This window comes from Mchenga conophoros, linkage group LG20 (genome assembly GCF_057382185.1).
Source record: "Mchenga conophoros isolate Kocher_MC1m ecotype Shallow Benthic linkage group LG20, M_conophoros_male_GT1.1, whole genome shotgun sequence".
NCBI classification, from domain to species: Eukaryota; Metazoa; Chordata; class Actinopteri; order Cichliformes; family Cichlidae; genus Mchenga; species Mchenga conophoros.
The window spans coordinates 28,106,600-28,129,075 of record NC_140545.1 but is presented as its reverse complement, the minus strand read 5'-3'; the positions used below and the strand labels follow the sequence as shown (position 1 = coordinate 28,129,075).

The 22,476-nt window shown below is 41.5% G+C and overlaps 1 protein-coding gene across 1 annotated transcript; it reads left to right on the top strand.

Annotated features, from left to right (window-relative positions):
* The first annotated feature begins 273 nt into the window (after positions 1-273).
* renbp (renin binding protein) lies at positions 274-21,673 on the top strand. Its single transcript, XM_085259974.1, has 11 exons — positions 274-514; positions 3,869-3,974; positions 4,056-4,131; positions 4,215-4,290; positions 11,034-11,212; positions 12,615-12,842; positions 12,962-13,043; positions 13,196-13,371; positions 13,498-13,629; positions 17,160-17,247; positions 20,123-21,673. Exons 2-11 carry the CDS (start codon positions 3,874-3,876, stop codon positions 20,194-20,196), a joined length of 1,212 nt encoding a protein of 403 aa, XP_085116100.1. The 5' UTR covers positions 274-514; positions 3,869-3,873; the 3' UTR covers positions 20,197-21,673.
* Positions 21,674-22,476: the final 803 nt, after the last annotated feature.

Genomic DNA, 22,476 nt, shown 5'->3' with positions numbered 1-22,476 from the left:
AAGTGTTCACGGAAAGGATATTGTTAAATGTCATAAGAATGGCCTTCACACATATTTATATTGTTTTTTGTTTTTCTGTTAGTCTTCTCCTATCTCTTTTGTTTTCTTACTCAACATTTCAAGATGTTGTTGCACCAATGTTGTCTCCCAATGAGAGATTGTAAATGTGTGCAAAATATAACTAAATTAAACAAAACAAAACAAAACCAAATGACGGCTCACGGAGGAGGGGGGGGGAGGGGAAGATGGCGGAATAAGCGGTTGTACAATCTGCAGGTCTGATTAGGAAACGTGATTTTGATGTCCTGAAAAGTACCGACAAACAGTTACTCCAAAAGGAAGTCGAAGGCAAGCGAACCCCCCCTGGAAGTTACTTTGAGAGACCCTAAAAAAAAAAAATGACGAGTCAAGTGGCCGCGTGACCCGCTGTCCACTTCCTTATCTGATCATGTGATTAACAGAGCTAGCGAACGGAGCAGCTGGACAGACTATTCTTCACTATTTCAACTTGAAGGTAATGGCAGCTTTATTAGTCCTTTTCTCAATATGAACGCATTGAGACGGCTACCAAAGGCACCGTTTGTCCTTTTTACATGGCTGACAGCACGGAAATGACTTTCTGTTGTTTTTGCAACACAGGGAAAAGGAAATTAGAAATCCTTGGTGAAATTAATAGTTTTTAAACCAAACAGTATACCTTGCTAGTATAGTTAATATTGCTTTTTTTGCATGAGCTAGTTTAAATGTAAGATGACAGTGTTATTGTTGGCTATTGTGGCATAAAGTTATCTCTCTAATAGCCTTTGGTCATCTAATAATAAGTAAGTGGTGTTATTATGGGAAAACTAAAGCCCCTATGGAGAGAGGTTAAATTCAAAAACCTCACAAATGTATGTGGTATGGTAATAAGTTATGATTCACATCAGACAAAGGAATTTTAATTTACACAAAAATATACACCGATTTCAACAAAAAAGTCCCTTTTTACACACAATTTTTAATGTGTAACTTTACAAATGTGATCATTTTTACTTTCAAAAAGCTTCCTCTGAGTGTAAATGTCTACAGATATTTGACATGATGATGTCACATGTGTGAGGTTTCGAGACACTTTTTGCCTGTGGACTATGTTCTCTATGCTTATCTTTAGCTAGCTTAACAAATGTACATCATGGTAAAAAAAATTGTCTTAAAAATATTTTTCAGACTCACCGATTCTTCATGGATTTAATGGACGTTGCATTTATTTTTTCGAACCAAGCTCAATTTTTCCGATGTTTTGCATCCAAATAAACAGATTTGACCAATTAGATCGCTGCCTTTGGCAACAAGCACGCTCATAGCTCAAATCGGGCACCCCCAGCTGCCTCCTCTGGTGACTGGGGCAGATGTTGAGACCTGGCTGTCCTCACCCTGGGCGGCAACCCCCTCCTCTCCTGCTCACCCTGGCCTTACTGATAAAACTGTAGTTAGGAGGGGTCGTCTGGATGAGAACAGCTCCACTGTTACTTTGGTCCAACCAAGTTTCAGTTAAAAACATAAAATCAAGGCTGAGCTCAGTGATTAAATCATTAATTAAAAATGTTTTCCCAGCTAAAGATCTAACGTTTAATAAAGCCAACTTAAGTGTTTTAGAGGTATTATTTGCCCCCCTCGTGTTTGGGAGCAGTCTGTGGCACACAAGGTATGTTTAATATATTTAAAGATCTTTTAGGGTGCAGCTCTCTGTGTTTTGACCAGGCCACATGTCTCCTTCTGTCACCTAAAAGTACAGAAATTTTAAAACCTTCTAGTAAACAGGGTCCCAGCTTCTCCTGGGAAAAGTCACCACTGCCATAATCCTCGCAGCCCGGACCCTCCACACATCACACATCAGACTGCGGAGACAGGGCATGAAGGTGGTAAGGAGGAACTAAGGGGGATGAGGCTGGGCAATGTGACTTCGATTGCTCTGTTGAGGGTGGGGCTCGATGGCGAACCTTTGGCTGCTCTGGTGGGGGGTTTATGGGGGACAAAAAGGGATTGGGGACGGGGGTAGATCTGAGCCCAGCATTGACCCGCTCCATCATCTCCTCAGTGAATTTCAGGTGTAGGGAGGGGGAGGAGGGTGATGGCGTGTCAGGGGTTTGGGGGACTGGGGAAGGTCGTGGTCCCTGGTCCTGGTCGTTGGTGTTGTTGAGAGAGTTGGAGGCAAATAGGGACCCCTCTTCTTGCCTCTGATCTCTCTCCTTTCTGAAGCTCTTCGGGGGTGGGGGCAGATGAGGCTCCTCTTCAAGGTTTCTGCTGGGCTTTGTCTGTTCTTGGAGTACTGTTTGTTCCTCTATATGACATGACTCCTCCTATAGGCTAATTGCTATCTGCAACAACAATACGTCGTTCAAGTGGAACAGCGAAGCGCAAGTACGAAAGCTAAGGGGGTTGTCACATGATTCGGAAGGCATTGTGGGCTCAGCCAATCAGAGCCAGCGGATTTCGTTACACGGGCATTTTGCCGTAACACGGGCAAAAATATTGCCGTTCAGTGCCTTCGTAACTTGAATTTTTCGTTAAATGGGGTATTCGTAAGTCGCGGTTCCACTGTAATTTCCCACTGCACATCTGCTGATCTCTCACAGCACACCCAGTGGTTTTCAACATCTGATCTAGACAATACACAATAATCAAGTACACCCAAAGCAACTTTGTGTCAGGGGTGATACGCTCAGTATGGACAGTTGGCATTCCTAATGGAGTGGTTGCAAAAGTAATGCAGTTTCTTGTGATTGAGTCATGCAGTAATGAACCTGTAAGTGTTAGTTCTTTTGTCTGGTTAAGTAGCATGATGGTAAGTGGACTGGTTCTTGTATAGCACTTTTCTACTCTGCGCACTCAAAACACTTCACACAACTTGTCTCAGTCACACAAGTTCTTTCTGTGCTTACTATCTACCATCCACACACATTCATACTCCAAGGATATTTGATGTGCAGACTGAAGCAGCCAGGCATTAAATCACCAACCCTCTGATTAGTAGATGAGCTGAACTACATCCACCCGTGATGTTATGCTGGTATATTGGTAAGATTATGTTTGGGCATTAGTTTAATAGCAGCGACCAACCTCCAAACGGTTTTCAGTCAGGTTGGTTCAAGCAAAAAGAATTCCATTTGGAGAACAGAGTTACCTGCCAAAGCATGAATCTGGTGCAGTGGTTGCAAAGCAGACAGTTTCACTTACAAAGGATATAACTTTCTTTACACTTTTTATTTAATTATGTGGAAGCTGCAACAATTTCTTTTCTCTCTGAAAAATCACTGAGCAGCAAACCCCATGAGAGAATCATGTTTGTTTTTTATAGGTGAATATTCTGTATTTGTTTCCAGCTTTGTCTCTTACATACAGAGATTTATCTGGACTGTGTGTGTGTGTTTCAAAGACACTGACTTCCTCTAATGTTATTTTCAAAAATGTTATTTCAAGTTTCTTGAACGGTTGGTCCATGCAGTCTTTCACAACAGTCATGAGCCCTTCCCCATTTTTGTCCCAAGTCAGCCTCTCAGTGGTACACTTTTTACACCCAGTCATGTACTAAATAATCAGATTTATTTAGGATTTTCCACCTCTTTGTTTTTAAATTGCACCACTTTTACAAGCTTGTGTTGCCCTTGTTTCACTTTTCTGTTATCCCACCTAAAACCTATTCCAACTTCTAAAAAAATGTCAATTACAGTCATATTATTACAGTCACAATATTTTTGCAGATTTAAATAGAGACATATTTGCATAATTCTACAGTTTCAGTACCACCTTTACACTTTAAACATATAACTATAAACCAAGAATCCATAAATTTTTTTCACAAACTAATTTTAATGTTCTTTTTGAACAGGAACAATGTCAGTGGTGACGCTTGAAAAGTGTCGAGAGAACATTCGGAAACAGTTGGACAATGTAGTGGACTTCTGGCTCAAATACTCTCTTGACAGAGTACATGGGTACTGCCTTTACACTGGAATATGTTTGTACTGCTATATTGTCCAAATCCTTGTAATGAGTTCTTTTGCTTTCTATTTTAGAGGCTTCTTCACGTGTATTGGAAAGGATGGGAAGATCTATGATGAGCTGAAATATGTCTGGCTGCAGGGTAGACAGGTGAACCTCGACAGTGATTGTAATAATCTGCTGTTACATTAGGTTGTTCAGTGTGAAGATTTTGCTATATATGTGTCTCACAGGTGTGGATGTATTGTCGCTTGTACCGAACCATGGATCGCTTCCACAAGCCTGAAATCCTTGAAGCAGCAACAGTTGGTGAGTGTGAATGTAATGCTTGACTATACAGCTCTGTATCATGAGCATTGTGTTTTTCTCAGAAATGACAGCGTCCAGTCGCTGTTACCGAGAGCAGCACATAATAAAGGTTTCTTGCATCTTTTTTAATATGCATTTACTGTGTATTTATATCACAAACGATAAATGTTAATCATTGACTTGACTGACTTGAAAGGTCTCATATCTTAGCAATCAATTTATTTCTGCTTTTATGAGTTTGTTTTTTTAACATTCTAGGCCAGCGGTCCCCAACCTTTTTGGCACCACGGACCGGTTTATGCCTGACAATATTTTCACGGACTGGCCTTTAAGGTGTCGCGGATAGATACAACAGAAAAAAAGATTTATTCATAACACACGTGAAAAGACCCAGGAAAACCGAGTTAACGGTAAAAACGATAACAAAATAACGCTGCAGACCGATAAAAACCCTGAAAACTATACATTTCACACCTGAGCCTCTACTCTCGCGGCCCGGTACCAAACGACTCATGGACCGGTACTGCACATTAAAAAGGTGAAAAATATCGGCAGTTAGGGAGCATTCTGACATGATAGCTCCCAATAATAACAAATTATTATCTTCTCAAATCAGTTTAGAGAAGCTATCTATATAAAGGGTAGCACGATGGTGTGATGGTTAGTCCTGGTCCTGAGTTCGACTTCACCACCTTGCTGGGCCCTTTCTGTGCAGAGATTGCACACTGGCCACCCACTCACCAGCTCTGTAACTTTTAAGGGAGATAAACTTGGCTTTTGGAGGCAGAAACTCTTTCCCCAGCCCAAAGACTTTTTCCATCTTGAACAAACTTATTTCCCTTTTGTTCGGCTTACCCCCACCAGAGCTGCTTCCAAGCTCGCACTTCATACTACTCCTCTTTAATCCTTTTGTTGGTGGAGTGGTGGCCTGAGGATCAGGACCCTGTAACTGCTGCACTCCCTATTCCTTCATCCGGGAAGAAGTGGGGCACCTGTTTCGGGCACTCAGCCTGTACCTGCCGACGTTGACACCAGCCAGAGCCTGCAGCTCCATCCGCTTTCCTTGCTACACACATCCTTTAGGTCACTTGCTGGGCCACCCGGGGAGTTTCATCTCTGTAAAATCTTAGGTTGAGGTGACTGCTGCTGAGCCAGCCAACTCTGAAACTGAGTTTTACATCGCTAAAGGGGTGATCGTGGCTCAAGAGTTGGCAGTTCGTCTTGTAATCCGAAGGTTGCCGGTTCGAGCCCTGGCTCGGACAGTCTCGGTCATTGTGTCCTTGGGCAAGACACTTCACCTACCGCCTACTGGTGATGGCCAGAGGGGCCGATGGCGCGATATGGCTGCCTCGCTTCTGTCAGTCTGCCCCAGGGCAGCTGTGGCTACAACTGTAGCTTGCCTCCACCAGTGTGTGAATGTGAGAGTGAATGAATAGTGGAATTGTAAAGTGCTTTGAGGGTCTCGAATAGCGCTATATAAATGCAATCCATTATTATTATTATTATTATTATTATTATTAAAGCATCTCAATCAGAAATTGAGTTTTAGAGGCTGTTGCACCACCTAGGACCTCACCAAAGATCGTGTGTCTGATAAGGACTGAGCATCTACTCATGGCTGCTAACATCCTTTGTACTTGGACTGGCCAGCTTCATGCCTGCAGTGTGGTCTGAGCTAGGACCTTCTGGAGTCCCAGTTGCCAGGAGAGACTACACAGCCTGCGGTGCCACAGTCTTCAGCCTCAGTTGAGGGCCTTCCACAGACCCAGCATCCAGTGTTGGCTGAGCATCCTGTGTTGCCCTAGGCTCCAGAGTCAGCTATGGGTCCTGCACAGCCTCACCCAGCCTTCAAAGTACTTTGTGAGCCTTCAAAGTACTTTGTGAGCCTTGCACAGCCTAAGCTTTATGATATCCTGCATATCCTGAGAATCCTGAGCTTCCTGCATCTTCTTAGAGTCCTGAGATTTTAGTGAACCCCAAGTCTAGGCATTCTACGATTCAACATTCTACGCTGCCACGGATCCCCAACACTTCAAAGTCTTAAGTGCATGAGGGTCTCAGTCTTCACAGGGGGTCACTTGCTGGGCCTCCTGAGGAGATCCATCTCCTCCATCATCACTAGCCCCCAGACAAATAACTAGCGGTATCCTGTCGCCTACGCCTCCCCCAGCCTTTAGAGAGTTTCCTTCATTACTGGCCTCCAGAGGGTTTCCATGGCCTTTGTCACTGGCCTCCAGCAAAGGCACCAGAGGTACTCTGTACTCTCTGTCGCCAACAGCCTCCAAATGGTTTTCTTCACCTCAGGTGCTGCTGACCTCCAGCCAAACCTCCTGAGGTGCTCCTCCATTGTCACTGGCTGCCTCCTTGGGCACCAGAGTGATTTCATCACTGGTCTCTTGGACATTCAATTCAGTTCAGTTCAATTCAATTTTACTTATATAGCGCAAAATCACCGCAACAACAAGATGTTTAATATTGTAAGGTGAGGACCCTACAATAGTACAGAGAAACCCCTTATGAACAAGCAATTAGGCAGAAGTGTGAAAGAAAAACTCCCTTTTAGGAGCAGAACCGGGCTCAGGAAGGGGCAGTCTTCTGCTGTAACCGGTTGGGGGTGAAGGGAGGAAGACAAGACATAAGACATGCTGTGGAAGAGAGCCAAAGATTAATAATAACTCGTAATTAAATGCAGAGGGGGTGTATAAACAAATGGTGAATAAAAAGGAGTGAGAGAAGGAGAAATGCCCAGTACATCATGAGAAGCCCCCTGCAGCCCAAGTCTATTGCAGAATAAGTAAGGGAGGATTCAGGGTCACCTGATCCAGCCCTAACTATAAGCTTTGTCAAAAAGGAATGCTTTAAGCCTAATCTTAAAAGTAGTGAGGGTATCTGTCTCCCAAATCCAAGCTTGGAGCCTCTTCAACAGATGAGGGGCCTGAAAGCTGAAGGCTCTGCCTCCCATTGTACTTTTTAATATCCTGGGAACCACAAGTAGCCTAGCAGTGTGAGAGCGAAGTGCTCTATTTGGGGTGATATGATGCCATGAGGGTGTAAGTCCGTCTGAGTGATTTCCTTTCTTTTATCTTTTGCTGCTTGTTCTGGGATAAAGCTTTCATTTCTTTATACAAGTTAGTGATGTTGCCACAGTAGAGAATTTCAAAGGAAAAAACTGTCTATCCGGTTGTTCAGTGATGACGCGACGAATCCTACTTCCGGGCCTAAAGTAGTCTGCGTTTAATATGGCTTTTGTGTTGTTAACATGTTTAATGTTTTGTATTTTCTTCTATTTGATCTCAAAAAGCTCCTAAAACACTCAGTGATCACTGTTGACCTTCCTCGGCTTTTATTACCGCTAATCATTTATTTAAGCTCAGTTTTTAAAACCTTAGGATGTAACTACAGCCCAGCCCATGCAGCAGTATATGAAGTTTGGTCCTTTTACAGCATCCTGCCATGCGATTACATTTGTTCCTGACGACCGAGAACACTCACGTTAACTTTTATCGAGTGGGAAAAAAAGTTAGCTTGTTTATATTATGCTAACATAGCTGTGTCGCTAGCGGTCACGTAGCACATCATTATATACCAGCTAGCCCAACTTCAGTAACCCTACAAACGTCACTGCTTTTTAGTTTTCTGTCTTCATTTATTTTGGAAGTGATAGCAGAGCTGTACGTTTTAATTTGTTTCCAAAACCCCGCAGTCAGGACATGCTATATTGTATTTAGATAGAAGCTAGCGAACTAACTCCCTGCTAACTTCTAACTCCGTTAAATGTCATAAATTCCGTTTTCATGGATGCCTGGATCTTAAACTCAATTGTTTCACCTGGTAGAGCAGAACGCTGATCATTTTATTAAAGATGAAAGACTTTAGACAGTTTTTCAACTCTCAGTAATGCCATAGTGATCGTTTGATATATGGACCTGCAGCGGAGTTTAGGTCCAGACACGGCTAGTGACGTCAGACTGAACAACCGGATAAATTGTGAAATTAGTCCAGAATAATGTTCCTCAACGTAAAATGGCAAAAATATCTCATCATCTATAGTTCCTTATCAACAAAAGAGTCAGCTAATGTTGAGAAATCTCTGTTCCCGAGTTGAATGTCTGTGATATTTGGACCCTCAGGTGGCACTGCAGTAAAACTAGGCATGATTCTGTCAGAGGAATCACTGCATAGGATCGGGAACACTTCCTGATTAAAGTTAAAGATTAAAGTTTAAAGCTCTATAACACAAAGAGGAAGCTACCTTCTTCTCTTGGCCAAAGATTATTTGAAATGGACTGAGGAAAAGTGGAAAACTGTTCATTTCAGATCAGTTAAAATTCTTTTTGGAAAACACATCCTCTGACCTGATGAAGTGAGAGACCATCTGGCTTGTTATTGTCACTATTTGCAGGCTAAGGACTCGAATGTTGACTCAGGAGACAAGCTGTTTAATGAGTTGTAAAAATCCATAAACGTAAATACAAAGTCTAAAGCACAAAGCAACACAAAATACAAAGGGACACAGAGAGAATCACAAAGGGCTAGAAAACTGAGTAAACAGAGCTACAACCCAGATCTAATTCACTAAAATACAGAACCCAAGAAGAGTCAAAATAGAAACTAGAATTAAAGAATATAAAACAAGCTAAACACACTTTATGAAATTCTACAAGAAAATCCACAGATCCCGGGATCATGACAGTGTAGTGTAGCAGATGTATGATGATGCCACTGTTTAGGACTTTGTGAAAGGACAAAATTAAACCGATTCAGCACACTAGCATGAGCATAAATGCACTACAGGTATGTTGGTAAATAAAGGTATGTTGCACATACAGGCAGAAATTTCTCTGTGACTCTACTGATCGTGTGCTTAGAGCTTGTTCCTGTGATGTCATGATTGTCAAACCATTGGTAGTATATTGATATCAGCCAATTCTTCTGCCAGTGGTACATGCCTTACAGGGGCTGTCTTTACATGATGGTTTCTCTTTTTGCTCCTCTTCTTTCTTGGATTTCAGCTGTCTGAGATATTCACTAAGCACATGGTCAGTTGGGGGTCTTTGTGATATACTCTTGGATCTTTGTTGTTACAGTCTGAATAGCAGGCTCAGGGTGCTGGACTTAAAAACCTTCCATGCATGGAAAGGAGTTTTCTTGTCTTGATGTCAGTGTCTTCTGTCTCCTCCGTTGGCCAGCTGATGATCCCAACAGGGTATCTGATGACCGTTACTGCGTAGTTGTTGATAGCCCGGATCTTGTTCTTCCTGTTCAGCTGACTCCTCAGAACACCTTACTCTCTGGATGTATTTGGTGGTTGTGGCTTTCCTAGCGGCTTCTTCATGGGTCCCATTTGCCTGTGGGATTCCAAGGTAGCTATCTTCGATGTCTGCAGTGTTGCCTTCTGGTAGTACAATCCCCCCAGTTCTTTGTTACCATCCAACTACGCATTTCCAATCCTAATAACATTATGATGTCATTGCTGTAGATCACATGTGTCAAAGTCAAGGCCTGCGGGCCACATCCGGCCCAGCGTACATTTATATCCGGCCCGCGAGATAATTTTATATAGATTTATTATTATTGTTATGCATGGCCCGGCGATATGAGGCGCTAATAATATGCAAACAACAGATCCCATAATGCAGCGCTGCAGCCTCCTTGCTGAACGCTAGGCTAACTGGGAACATTCCCGCGTCAATCAAGTCAAACTTCTGTTATTGCGCAGCTAGCCGCTCACAATGGTGGAGAGAAAAGTTGATTCTGAAAGCAGAGCCTTTCAGTGCCAGTGGGTGACTGAATATAGGTTAAACAGACATTGCTGGTAAACCCGTGTGTCTTATTAGTGGAGCTAATGTGGCTGTAATTAAGGAATTTAATTTAAGACGGCACTACGAGACAAAACATCAGGATTAGCTGAAAAACCTAAATGCATAAACTACAGAAGGTAGAAGAGCTAAAGAAGAATCTGACATTTCAGCAGACGTTTTTCACCAGAGCAAAATCACAAAGTGAAGCTGTTGTGAAAGCAAGTTTTATTGTAGCAAAGGAGAAAGCCAAATCAGCCCGGTGTCGTGCCAAAGTAGGTATCCCCGACAGAATTTGTTTCCCCTGCGTTGGGAGCAAACGTCGGGCTCTTCAAATCACGGACAAACAGTATCCCACATTCTTGATTTTTAGTTCACAAACACTTCTTGTAATGACTAACTACTCCTGACATTTTGGAGATGTTAGCTCTTTATACAGTAAAGTTACAGTGGGATACAAATAATATCAGGCTAACCCTGCCGTAATTTGTTCCCCCTGTCTATCACGGACAAACGGTATCCAACAGTTGTTTGTTTTTAAACCCATTTTGCACAGAGAGGCATTTAAAAAAAAAAAAAAAAAAAAAAGTATTAATAGAAATGTTGAATATTATTACACAGGAAAAAAACAACTACATGTAAAATAGCATCTTTCTTGTAAAACAAAGGGGGGGCCCAGCAAAAAAAGTTTGGGAACCACTGGTCTAACCGATGGTGATGTGCTGCCACCTGCTGCCAGCTTCAGGTGGCACATAGCCCCATTGATGGCTGATCTGGTCCGTGACTCATATCGCTGATTTTCTGCACAATTTCACTCTTGTTGTTTTTGAAGTCTGAGAATAGATGTTCTGAAATCTTAATGAATGATTCTTTTATATTTTCTCTATCAGTGAACAGCTTCCTGTGGGTTCATACCAATGTTCTGTTGTTCTGTCTGAATCATAGGAGGAGCATTCCTGAGAAAGTTTGCTCGTGTGTCCAGTAGCAGCGGTCAGTGGAAATGTGCCTTCTGCCTGACGAGAGATGGTAAAGCGCTCAAAGTTCAGAGAACCATATTCAGTGAGTGTTTCTACATCATGGCTATGGATGAACTGAGCAGGCTAACTGGTGACAAGGATATGCAGGTATATGTAACTGTTAGTGTAATCTTCTTTAGTTATACCATATGTTTGCCACCTCTCTTAGTTGCCTTATCTTAAGCCTATTGACATTTCTGTTCCTAGTTATTATTGATCAGTGCAGTGGAAAGAAGTCTTCCAAAAATTCTATGCGAAAAAAACCCTTTTATTTAATTACACTAGTATTTGGCATTTTTTTCATGGGTGCCTTTTCTTGTGTTAAAGAAATGCAGTAAAGGATCAAGTAAAAAGTCAAAAAGATCAGGCTCTGAAACATAAAAACCTAAAAAGTTTGAAGGACAATTCTGCTACAAGCTACTATGCAAAGTGAACTCAACCCATGTTGTTGTGATAATAAAACACTATTAGTACATGACAATACAAATGTTATTCAAATCTAAATACAACTTCTAATAAATGTATTTATGGGGCAGGGATAGCTCAGTAGGTAAAGTGGTCGCCCCATGATCGGAAGGTCGGCGGTTCGAATCCACTTAACGGCTACCCTGAGGTACCCCTGAGCAAGGTACCGTCCCTACACACTGCTCCCCGGGCGCCTGCTTAGTGGGCTGCCCACTGCTTCACAGAGTGAATGGGTCAAATGCAGAGAAAAACAAGTAATTTCCCCATGGGGATCAATAAAGTATCCATTATTATTATTATTATTATTATTTAGTTTTAATCAGTGGAAGAGAATTTTCCAAAACAACTGTTCTTTTGCCTACATTATAGAGGGTGGCATTAACTCCACACACCGATTACCCAAATTTCCTTCTGGGTCAACCTTTGAGATCAATAAAGTTTTATTGAATTGAACTGAATTGAATCTAAACAGGAAAACCAGTGCAGTCAGGGCTTAAAGTGGGATTCAGAGGAATCTCAAAATCAATTGTAGTAGCTCAGTGTAGGAAAAAGAATCACAACTCACCTTGAGGCGACTTATGTTGTGATTTGGCGCTATATAAATAAAATTGAATTGAGTTGAATTTTGTTTTTGAGCTGCAGTAGTTTCTTTGTGTGATCAGCTGACCTGATGCTCTTTGTCAGAATCTTACAGAATTGAATTCAGCAGACTGTAAGCAGACGTTTCACTAGCTATCTTTGATCTTTATACCAGACCATATACAGCTGCTGTAAAGGTGGAATTTATTGAATTAATTAAGGGGAAATAAACAGACTTTCCGGCAGTAGAAGATTTAATGCCAATAAACATTGTTACAACAAAGAAATAATCTGCCAAACACTAATTTTTTTGTGATTGTTAAGTTTAGTTTTCTTCTGACATTCATTCTGATCATACAATTGGCATAAAAAACATGCCCACCTCAGAAGCAGAGTGTTTGAGTTTGAGTTATAGCTATGTTACCATTTCTACAACATTATCTCTCACCCCTCTTATGTGTTTCAGCTGGAAGCTGAGCAGATGATGGAACAGCTAATTTACTGGGTTCAGGTAGACCCTTCAGGCCTTGGCCGGCCCCAACTTCCCGGGGAGGTTCCTATCAACAGTTTGTCAGTTCCCATGATGCTCATGTGCCTGGTGCAACAGTTAACCGAAGGCCGTGGACAGGAAGTTGCTCAGAAGTACAAAGAACTGGGAAACTGGTGTGTAGAGCAGATCCTACAGCACATCCAGGTTTGGACACAGACAAACACTCTGCTGCTTTTTCTGTCACAGTTGTATATTTTATCAAGTACCTTCTATTCATAAATACAGTTATTTTTCCTTCTCATCTTCTGCATCTTTTAATGCAGAGAGCTGGCACAGCTATCTTAGAGAACGTGTCAGTGGATGGATCTGAACTGCCGGGTTGCCAGGGCCGACTGCAGAATCCAGGTAAATGCTCCACAGCCTGCTGACCCAGATGGCTATGAGCAAAGTCCGTCCCTGTGGAAACAGATATTACACTCTTGTCCTCTCCTTAGTTGCTCACTTCATCATTTTCCATGTTTTTTTGTCCTTCCCACTAATAACTGGTGCTGACTCAGGCCATGCCTTGGAAGCAGGCTGGTTCTTGATGCTGTACGGTGCACAGTCCGGGGACAAGGAAATACACAGAACTGCCATCAGAAACTTTGTGGAGCTCCCTTATCAGTATGGCTGGGACAAAGAACACGGTGGCCTCTTCTACTTCCTGGATGTGGATGGTCACTGCCCCACACAGGTTAACCTGTCATCTCTACACATGATTATGTTTTTATTAAACACAAAATTCTGTTTCAATTTGCATTCAATAGTAGTTTGCATTCATCACTTTATGATCAGCCATGTTGCTTTTGTGTCTGAGCAGCTAGAGTGGAGCATGAAGCTGTGGTGGCCACACTGTGAGGCTCTCATCGCGTTCCTCATGGCCTACAGTCACACCAGGAAGCCTGAGCTGCTGGAGATATTCTCAGAAGTTTACCAGTACACTTTTAGCCATGTGAGTTGATACGGCACTGGCCACACGGCATAGCAAGAGTACTCTGTGCTTTTGTCATTAAATATTTTGAGTATTTAAAATTTTTGAGAAATAAGTAATTTCCTATTGATATGAAATATCAACGACTACCTGATGTTACAGAGATTAGTTTAAAGACTGGAAGCAGGCAGGAAACAGCAACTTCCTCTTTTTACCTTTAAGGCTCTACGATTTTTTTGTTGAGTAAAGTTTTGGAACAAAACCTAAAAACACACAAAAAGCCATATAGTCCAAACGAAACAGTAAACAGTCTGGGTGGTTGGGCTGACCTAAATGGTGGAGTTGTAGCAGTTCAGGCCATGGAACAAGGCAGTTAAGAGGTTTTTTTTTTTTTCTGGCTCAGGGTGAGCATGAAGAAAATTCTTTTTTACTCACCCTTGAGGTGGTTGCAAAGACCTGGGTTTTGGTTGATCTCAGCAGGGCTGCAGGCTTAGATGAAGATCAGGGTCAGGCGGAGGCCCTACACAGGCTTGAAAGCAGCCTCTGGTAGTAGCGAGGAGTGCCGCCAATTGGAGACCCGCTTCCTTCTCACAAAGGGGCAGAAGTGGTACAAGTGTTGGCAGGCTCCTCTTCTGCTTCAGCTCACAATTCTGACACCATGGAGGTAAGTGAGATGCAGACTGGCTGTGGTGGTAAAGAGGAGATTTGCTGCTGCATTTAAGTAGCAGCTGGGCCGGATAGGAGTAGCTGCAAGAAGTAACAATCGCTGAACCAATGTGAGCAAATAAACCTGAAAGTGAGATTCCTGAGCCGTGTCGGGTCCTTTACTGTTACAGTCAGCAAATGGATATGTCTTTATAGTCTTTGACAGGAAGAAGTCTTCTGCTTAGATCAAGGCCATACCTCAGAGGAGTCCAGTAAGGTCAAATAGTTTGAAGGATCATCCAAAAAAGAGCGAGGTACGTATGTGAAGACCAGGGAGCACTGGAGCAGAACTCTACAGCACTGACCCAACTCTCCCATGAACAGTTTCAGAGACAGGAGGTGCCATTATGGAACACCACTGTAGTGGAAGTAATGAAATGAATTCAGGGAATAAGCAAAGGATTCTAAATCATTACCAATCGAGGTACTATGACAATCAGCAGTGTTGGGAAGGTTACTTTTAAAATGTATTCCACTACAGATTACAGAATACATGCCCCAAAATGTATTTTGTAATGTATTCCGTTACGTTACTCAATGAGAGTAACGTATTCTGAATACTTTGGATTACTTAATATATTATCAATTTTTTTACAACTACATGAATGTCCTATTGCTGTGTGATTTATGGTAAATGGCCTGTATTTATATAGCGCTTTACTAGTCCCTAAGGACCCCAAAGCGCTTTACATATCCAGTCATCCACCCATTCACGCACACATTCACACACTGGTGATGGCAGCTACATTGTAGCCACAGCCACCCTGGGGCGCACTGACATTGCTGTGTGATTTATTACTTTTACTGAAGGTTACTCTCCACACCAATACCAACTAGATTTTTAAATCTTAATATAAAATGAGTAACAGTAGGGTGGACATTAGGTAAGGCTGCACTTTTTGCAGCGATCTCGTATAGAAAACTATTCCACATGTATATAAAACAGGTCCGCGGCTCCGAACCGTAAAGGCGTAAAACCATAAAGGGACCTCTGTCTAATACGTTAGGTTCTCTGTCAGGCTCGTAGCCGAAATCTAGCTTTACTTTACTTTGTTGTCTGGGTCAACTTTGCTAGCAAGAGACAGAGGCGTTGAAAGGCTGCTCCAACTGAACTTATTGTTTCGGAGAAAAACACGAACACATTGTACAGTCGAGTCTTAATAGCTTACTTACAACTGGGCTCGTCAGGCACTCTTTTTGACTGAAGTGGTTATTATTATATTTACATGCTTCCATCTCCTGTTTCTGCTCTGTGACAACTCGTACTTTTCCACTCTCTTTTTTTCTCCCTCCCTCGCTCTCAGGAACATAACGGGTATGGCAGTCCATTCTCCCTGCAGCACAGACTACACTGCCCATGAGGCTACATTCTTTAGGTCTATGTCTGTAACACTCTGCCTATTGCCCTTTTATTAAATAATTTTTGAGAATTTTTTTTCAAAAATATTTCTTCACGTCATTTTGCGGGCCGCAAGTAGAGGTGTCATGGGCCGCAAGATTGAGACACAGGCATTAGAGCCTCTTAATGCGTGTTTTGTTTGGGTTTCCACCGGCGTGGAATTACCCCCCAAAAATAGAGAGAGCATAGTCTAATATATGAAACAGAAAAAGAGCCGTGTAATCCATTTATTTCAACAAAGTAACTGTATTCTGAATACCACCCTTATAAACGGTAACTGTAACGGAATACAATTACTCATATTTTGTATTTTAAATACGTAACGGCAGTACATGTATTCCGTTACTCCCCGACACTGACAATCGGGCAGCAGCTGAACGCTGGATTCTGTCCCTAAGTAAGGCAGGTGATGAAATGAGGAAGAGTAGGCATGAAGAATGGAGAAACTGGAGCCCAACCCCCCCAACCACAGCCTAGCTGGGCGGAGCTTAACTTACTTGAAACAGAGAGTGTTAGAAAATGCAGAAAACAAGATTGACTGGCTATGACGAGGTTATGTTGATGTTGTAGATGGAGAGATATGTATAAATACTACATAAATGAAGATTACGAGTTATATTAAAAAGAATTTACATTTATAATAATTCAGTTTGCATTTTTTTGTCTATTTCTAAATTGCAGGCTTTAGGATTATTGTGTTTTTTCATTTGACTCCAGTTACTGAAATCCTCACAAATGCCAGGAGTTACACAGGGTCAGATTTACCAGCAGGAAAAGAAAATGTGATTGGACATGAGCAGAAACTCGTCTCACTGTGATAACCATTTCATTTTACTTTAAAGGCTATATGTGTACTCCTGTTTATTTAAAATGACTATCCTGTTTTTCACAAAGTATCAAATTAGCTCATCTTTCGACACTAGTTTCACCACAGCAGACACAAGTCACATTATTATGGAGTCTAGTATGAGTTCACACTGAACTTCTCTTTTCCTTTGTCCTTAAAAAACTGTCCCTCACATCTTTCTCTGACTTTGATGGAAAATTTCATGAAGGAAATATGAAGGGGAATTTATAAAGGACAGTCATGTTTGGAGTTTCATTATTAGATTAGACCAGATTACAATTAATAATTGACCTCGGATCGCCTTGTTATGGAAGGTTTATTAGGAAATATTTGTTTGCATTCAGCATATTCTGATCCAACAAATATTATTCCAAAGTTTTATTTTTAAAATCCATTTTAATTTGACTCCAAGATATTGTTTTCCCTGCTTTCAGTCTTTATGCAATACTAAACTAACCATATCCCAGCTTAAATAGTGCTGAACTATGACTTTTCAAGTGTAAAAGGCTAATTTAAGGCTCTTTGACCGTTGTTGATTATGTCAAAGAGAGAACTTTAAAGAATGTAATGCTGGGTGATCGTGCGTGTTTCTGTTTCCAGTTTCCTGATGCTGAGAATGGTGAGTGGTTTGGCTATTTGACACAAGAAGGGAAAGTAGCACTGGATTTTAAAGGCGGTCCCTTTAAAGGTAAGAGCATAGTTAAGATGTAGCAACAGCAGGAAGTTCTGAAATGAGGGAAATAAATGACAGGAGAATGTAGAGTAACTTGTAAAATGGGCTTTGTATGTTTTAGTTACCTGCACAACACTCCTTGATCTGCACTCAAATTTCAGTGAAGATGTTGAGTGCTGCATATTTTAGGCCCCAGGTTGTAAAAAAAATGAGGGAGAATGTATAAAGTGGAACACATATTTCTGTAATGTTTAATAATTTGACACGGATGTAATGATGGTGCTGGGCATGTCTATTAATTCTGACTGTCTCTGGGTAAGCTGTGAGACAATAACAGTTATGTGATGGAAGCCAAATTTATTTTTTATCAGCATCTGCTTGCAGCCATTACCACATGGCATGACAAACACGAGGAAAAAAACAAACTGAATTTTGTCCCTAGTAGTTATGGGATCCATCGTTTCTGCTGTGAAATGAGTGGCATTTCTACAGGGTGGGCCATTTATATGGATACACCGTAAAAACATGGGAATGGTTGGTGATATTAAAGTCCTGTTTGTGGCACATTAGTATATGTGAGGGAGCAAACTCAAGATGGGTGGTGACCATGGTGGCCATTTAGAAGTCGGCCATCTTGGATACAACCTTTGTTTTTTTTCCCCAATAGGAAGAGGGCCATGTGACACATCAAACTTATTGGTAATGTCACAAGAAAAACAATGGTGTGCTTGGTTTCAACGTAACTTTATTCTTTCATGAGTTATTTACAAGTTTCTGACCACTTATAAAATGTGTTCAATGTGCTGCCCATTGTGTTGGATTGTCAATGCAACCCTCTTCTCCCACTCTTCACACACTGATAGCAACACCGCAGGAGAAATGCCAGCACAGGCATCCAGTATCTGTAGTTTCAGGTGCTGCACATCTCGTATCTTCACACCATAGACAATTGCCTTCAGATGACCCCAAAGATAAAAGTCTAAGGGGGTCAGATCGGGAGACCTTGGGGGCCATTCAACTGGCCCACGACGACCAATCCACTTTCCAGGAAACTGTTTATCTAGGAATGCTCGGACCTGGCACCCATAATGTGGTGGTGCACCATCTTGCTGGAAAAACTCAGGGAACGTGCCAGCTTCAGTGCATAAAGAGGGAAACACATCATCATGTAGCAATTTCAAATATCCAGTGGCCTTGAGGTTTCCATTGATGAAGAATGGACCCACTATCGTTGTACCCCATATACCACACCAAACCATCACTTTTGTTGTTCCAACAGTCTTGGAGGGATCCATCCAATGTGGGTTAGTGTCAGACCAATAGCGGTGGTTTTGTTTGTTAACTTCACCATTCACATAAAAGTTTGCCTCATCACTGAACAAAATCTTCTGCGTGAACTGAGGGTCCTGTTCCAATTTTTGTTTGACCCATTCTGCAAATTCTGTGCACCGATCTGGGTCATCCTCGTTGAGATGCTGCAGTAGCTGGAGTTTGTAAGGGTGCCATTTGTGAGTAGCTAATATCCGCCGAAGGGATGTTCGACTAATGCCACTCTCCAGTGACATGTGGCGAGTGCTACGCTGTGGGCTCTTGCTGAATGAAGCTAGGACAGCCACTGATGTTTCTTCATTAGTGACAGTTTTCTTACGTCTACATTTTGGCAAATCCAACTCTGAACCAGTTTCACGAAACTTAGCAAGCAGTTTGCTAACTGTAGCATGGGAGATGGGTGGTCTCGTACGGTGTCTTGCATTGAAATCTGCTGCAATGACCCGGTTACTGCGTTCACCAGATATCAACACAATTTCGAGCCGCTCCTCACGTGTTAACCTCTTCGACATGTCAATGGCTGTGAACAAAGAGAAACTTGTAAATAACTCATGAAAGAATAAAGTTACGTTGAAACCAAGCACACCATTGTTTTGTGTCACATGGCCCTCTTCCTATTGAAAAAACAAAAGTTGTATCCAAGATGGCCGACTTCTAAATGGCCACCATGGTCACCACCCATCTTGAGGAGTTTGCCCCCTCATATACTAATGTGCCACAAACAGGACTTCAATATCACCAACCATTCCCATTTTATTACGATGTATCCATATAAATGGCCCACCCTGTACAATGATTTGATTCCAAAGGCAGCACAGTGGAATAGTGGTTCACACTGTGTCCTCACAGCAACAAGGTCCTGAGTTTAATTCCACCATCAGGCCAGGATCTTTCTGTGTGGGCTTTGCATGTTCTCCCCATGTTTGCGTGGGTTCTCTCCAGGTACTCTGACCTCCTCCCACGGTCCAAAAACATGCAGTTAGTGCGACAGACTAGCAACCTGTCCAGGGTGTAACCCGCCTCTCGCACTGCAAACCTGAATTGGATAAGCAGAAGAGAATGGATGGTTTGGTTCCAATGATCTCTTTAGAGGAAAGGATCACTATAAATGAACACAAGGTTGTTCTGAATCATCACCTTGATGCTGCGCTTCTCCATTGCTCCCTGTGAAAGCCATTGCATACAAATTGCATTATTTTCATACTTATCAAACCATTCAGACCTTAGACCTCACCCCAGCTGAATGCTTCGAGAGATACTGGACTAAGATGTTTGGTCTCCACAAATCATCAGATGAAATACCTTGAAAGATTAGTACTAATTCCTCCAACAGAGTTCTAGAAACTTGGAAAATTAATGCCAAGCAGCACTGAAGCTGGCCTAGTAGCACATGGAAACCAAACCAAACAAGTTTTTTTCATTTGTCATCTATCAGCATGAAAGAGTCTTTCTTCTGTGTTTTAGCTGCATCAATTGTTTTAAAATCCCAACAATCATTTTATTGTGAAAAACTTTTCTGTTTTAACATAATGGTAAAGTAGCTGTTTCGTCTGTTCCTCAGGGTTCTTCCACGTGCCTCGTTGCCTGTACATGTGTGAGCGCATTCTGGATGACTTGCTGGAAAACAAGGACTGAAGATTCTGACATGAATGATAAAGGGATTCATGTCAGGGATTGAACTTGTGCATTACTTCGAATCACGAATAATCAAATTATAAAGCAAAATTGTCTGATTCTTTGTGCATTCATCCAGGTTTCAGTTAAAATCTTACCTTTGTAGGGGTTTCTAAAATACCCAATGCTAAGGGTGGGAATAAAAAAAGAACACATTAACCTTGAGATATACATTTCCAATCATTCATTCATGTTTCATTGAAGACCTTCAGCTTTAATTCAATGTTTGAAAGTAAATAATCAGAATCAGAATACTTTATTGATCCCTGGGGGAAATTATTTTTTGTTACAGTGCTCCATTTTAAACCAACATTAAGACAAGACAGACAATACGCTAACTAAGAATAGTACAATATATACATATATATACATATATATACATACATACATACATACGTCACTCATAAATAAATAGCTGGAAAGAAACATGTGTAGCTGTAGCAGCAAACAGTGTGTTAAGTGGATGCGTTGTACAGGGAGATGGCCACAGGCAGGAATGATTTCCTGTGTCGTTCAGTGGTGCTTTTCGGTAATCTCAGTCTCTCACTGAACGAGCTCCTGTGACTGACCAACATGTCATGGAGTGGGTGGGAGGTGTTATCCAACATTGTCTTTATCTTGGACAGCATCCGCCTCTCCGACACCACCTTGAGGGAGTCCAGCTCCATCCCCACAACATTGCTGGCCTTACGGATCAGTTTATTAAGTCTGTTGGCATCTGTGGTTCGTTTGACTGAATCTGGGTAGAGTAGTGACCCAGTTCCAATGGCAGCTCGCGCAGGTGATCTGTAATGCTTCAGATCATAAGCGGTTCCTTCCCATCATTCTGGTACAAGTTAATTTTGCTTTCTTCGGTCCAACAATGTTTTTTTCAGTAGCTGTACAGCAGCTATCACCAGTGATGTCACAGTCACAGCAGTGCAGCAACAATACATCACAGGCTCAAGGGGCGTCAGTAAGTTTGCCCTTATTTGCATCAGGAACATTTCAGCTGAATAATTTTGATGAAGATAATTTTTCACCACAGTTGAAGTTTTGCAAAAATGTGGATGAGATTTGTATTTAACTCCCCTGTGCAAAACCTGTGCTTCACACTTGGTATTTACACCTCATAATTTACTGAATTTCCCACAAAGCACTCCACAGATGTACAACAGCTGGTAGTACATCCATCCATCCAATTTTCTTCCTCTCATCCAATCCCAGCGGTCACAGGAGAGGGAGGGTAAGCCTAGGACAGGTCACTAATCTTTCACAGGGCTAAGACATATAGACATATGTTTTTATGCTCATATTTTTACAGAAAATATGGATTTTTAAACTGGAACCTTCAGGCCTTTTAAAATGTTATTTTACTACTGTTCTATGTGATCTATACACTTCCATGTCAGGAAATAAATTGTATACTAAAATAAAGCTGCTGATGCAGATGCTTTCATTCAGCTGAGTTATCATTATTATTACTAGTTGAAATGGAATGGAAACAAATGACAGATGATGAGCCAATGTTCCTAGAAAGCGGATGTGTTTCTAATTAACAAATAATTATTAGAATCTAACCTTTGTCTGTCTGTTAGCAGTCTAGCATCCACTGTTCATTTTTCGATTTTGTGTGAAGGTAGATACCAGTAACAGGTGGGGCTGGTTTGACTCAGGTCAAGGTCAAACAAATGTGAAAATCTGTAAAAATGTTGTTCTTCATAATTTTTATGGATTGTTTTCCAACAACAACAACAACAACAATATATTAGGCTTTGGGGCACATGAGTACCTAGGTTGGCATTTGACCTTGATCTTCATCATTAGTTCCCAAGGTCAAAGTTGATCTTAAAAAACAAAATGTAAAGAAACAGGTCAATTAGGATAAGCGTTAGTTTCCATTAGATCATCTCCAAACTTTAAAGCAAAATGTTAGTCACTGGGGTCACAAGCTTTTTACTTTGAGCTCTTTAGAACAGCATTTTTAAAAATTGTTTTATAACTTCACGATGACACAAAAACATGAATATAGTTCACTAGATTTCCATATTAACAATGCTGACTGACATCAGCAAAAACAGCTGAATATTTTACTCATAAAGATCCGACATTGATTTAGGAGTTTCTTTCCTTTTCTTTTTTTTTTTTTTTTAAGCAGTGAAGTTAAAGCTTGATCTGGTTGTCCTGCATCATAACTTTGATTTTCTACTCTGTTGCTGGAGCACCCTGTGTTCCTCCCTTTTTAGATTTCCTTGTCTATTT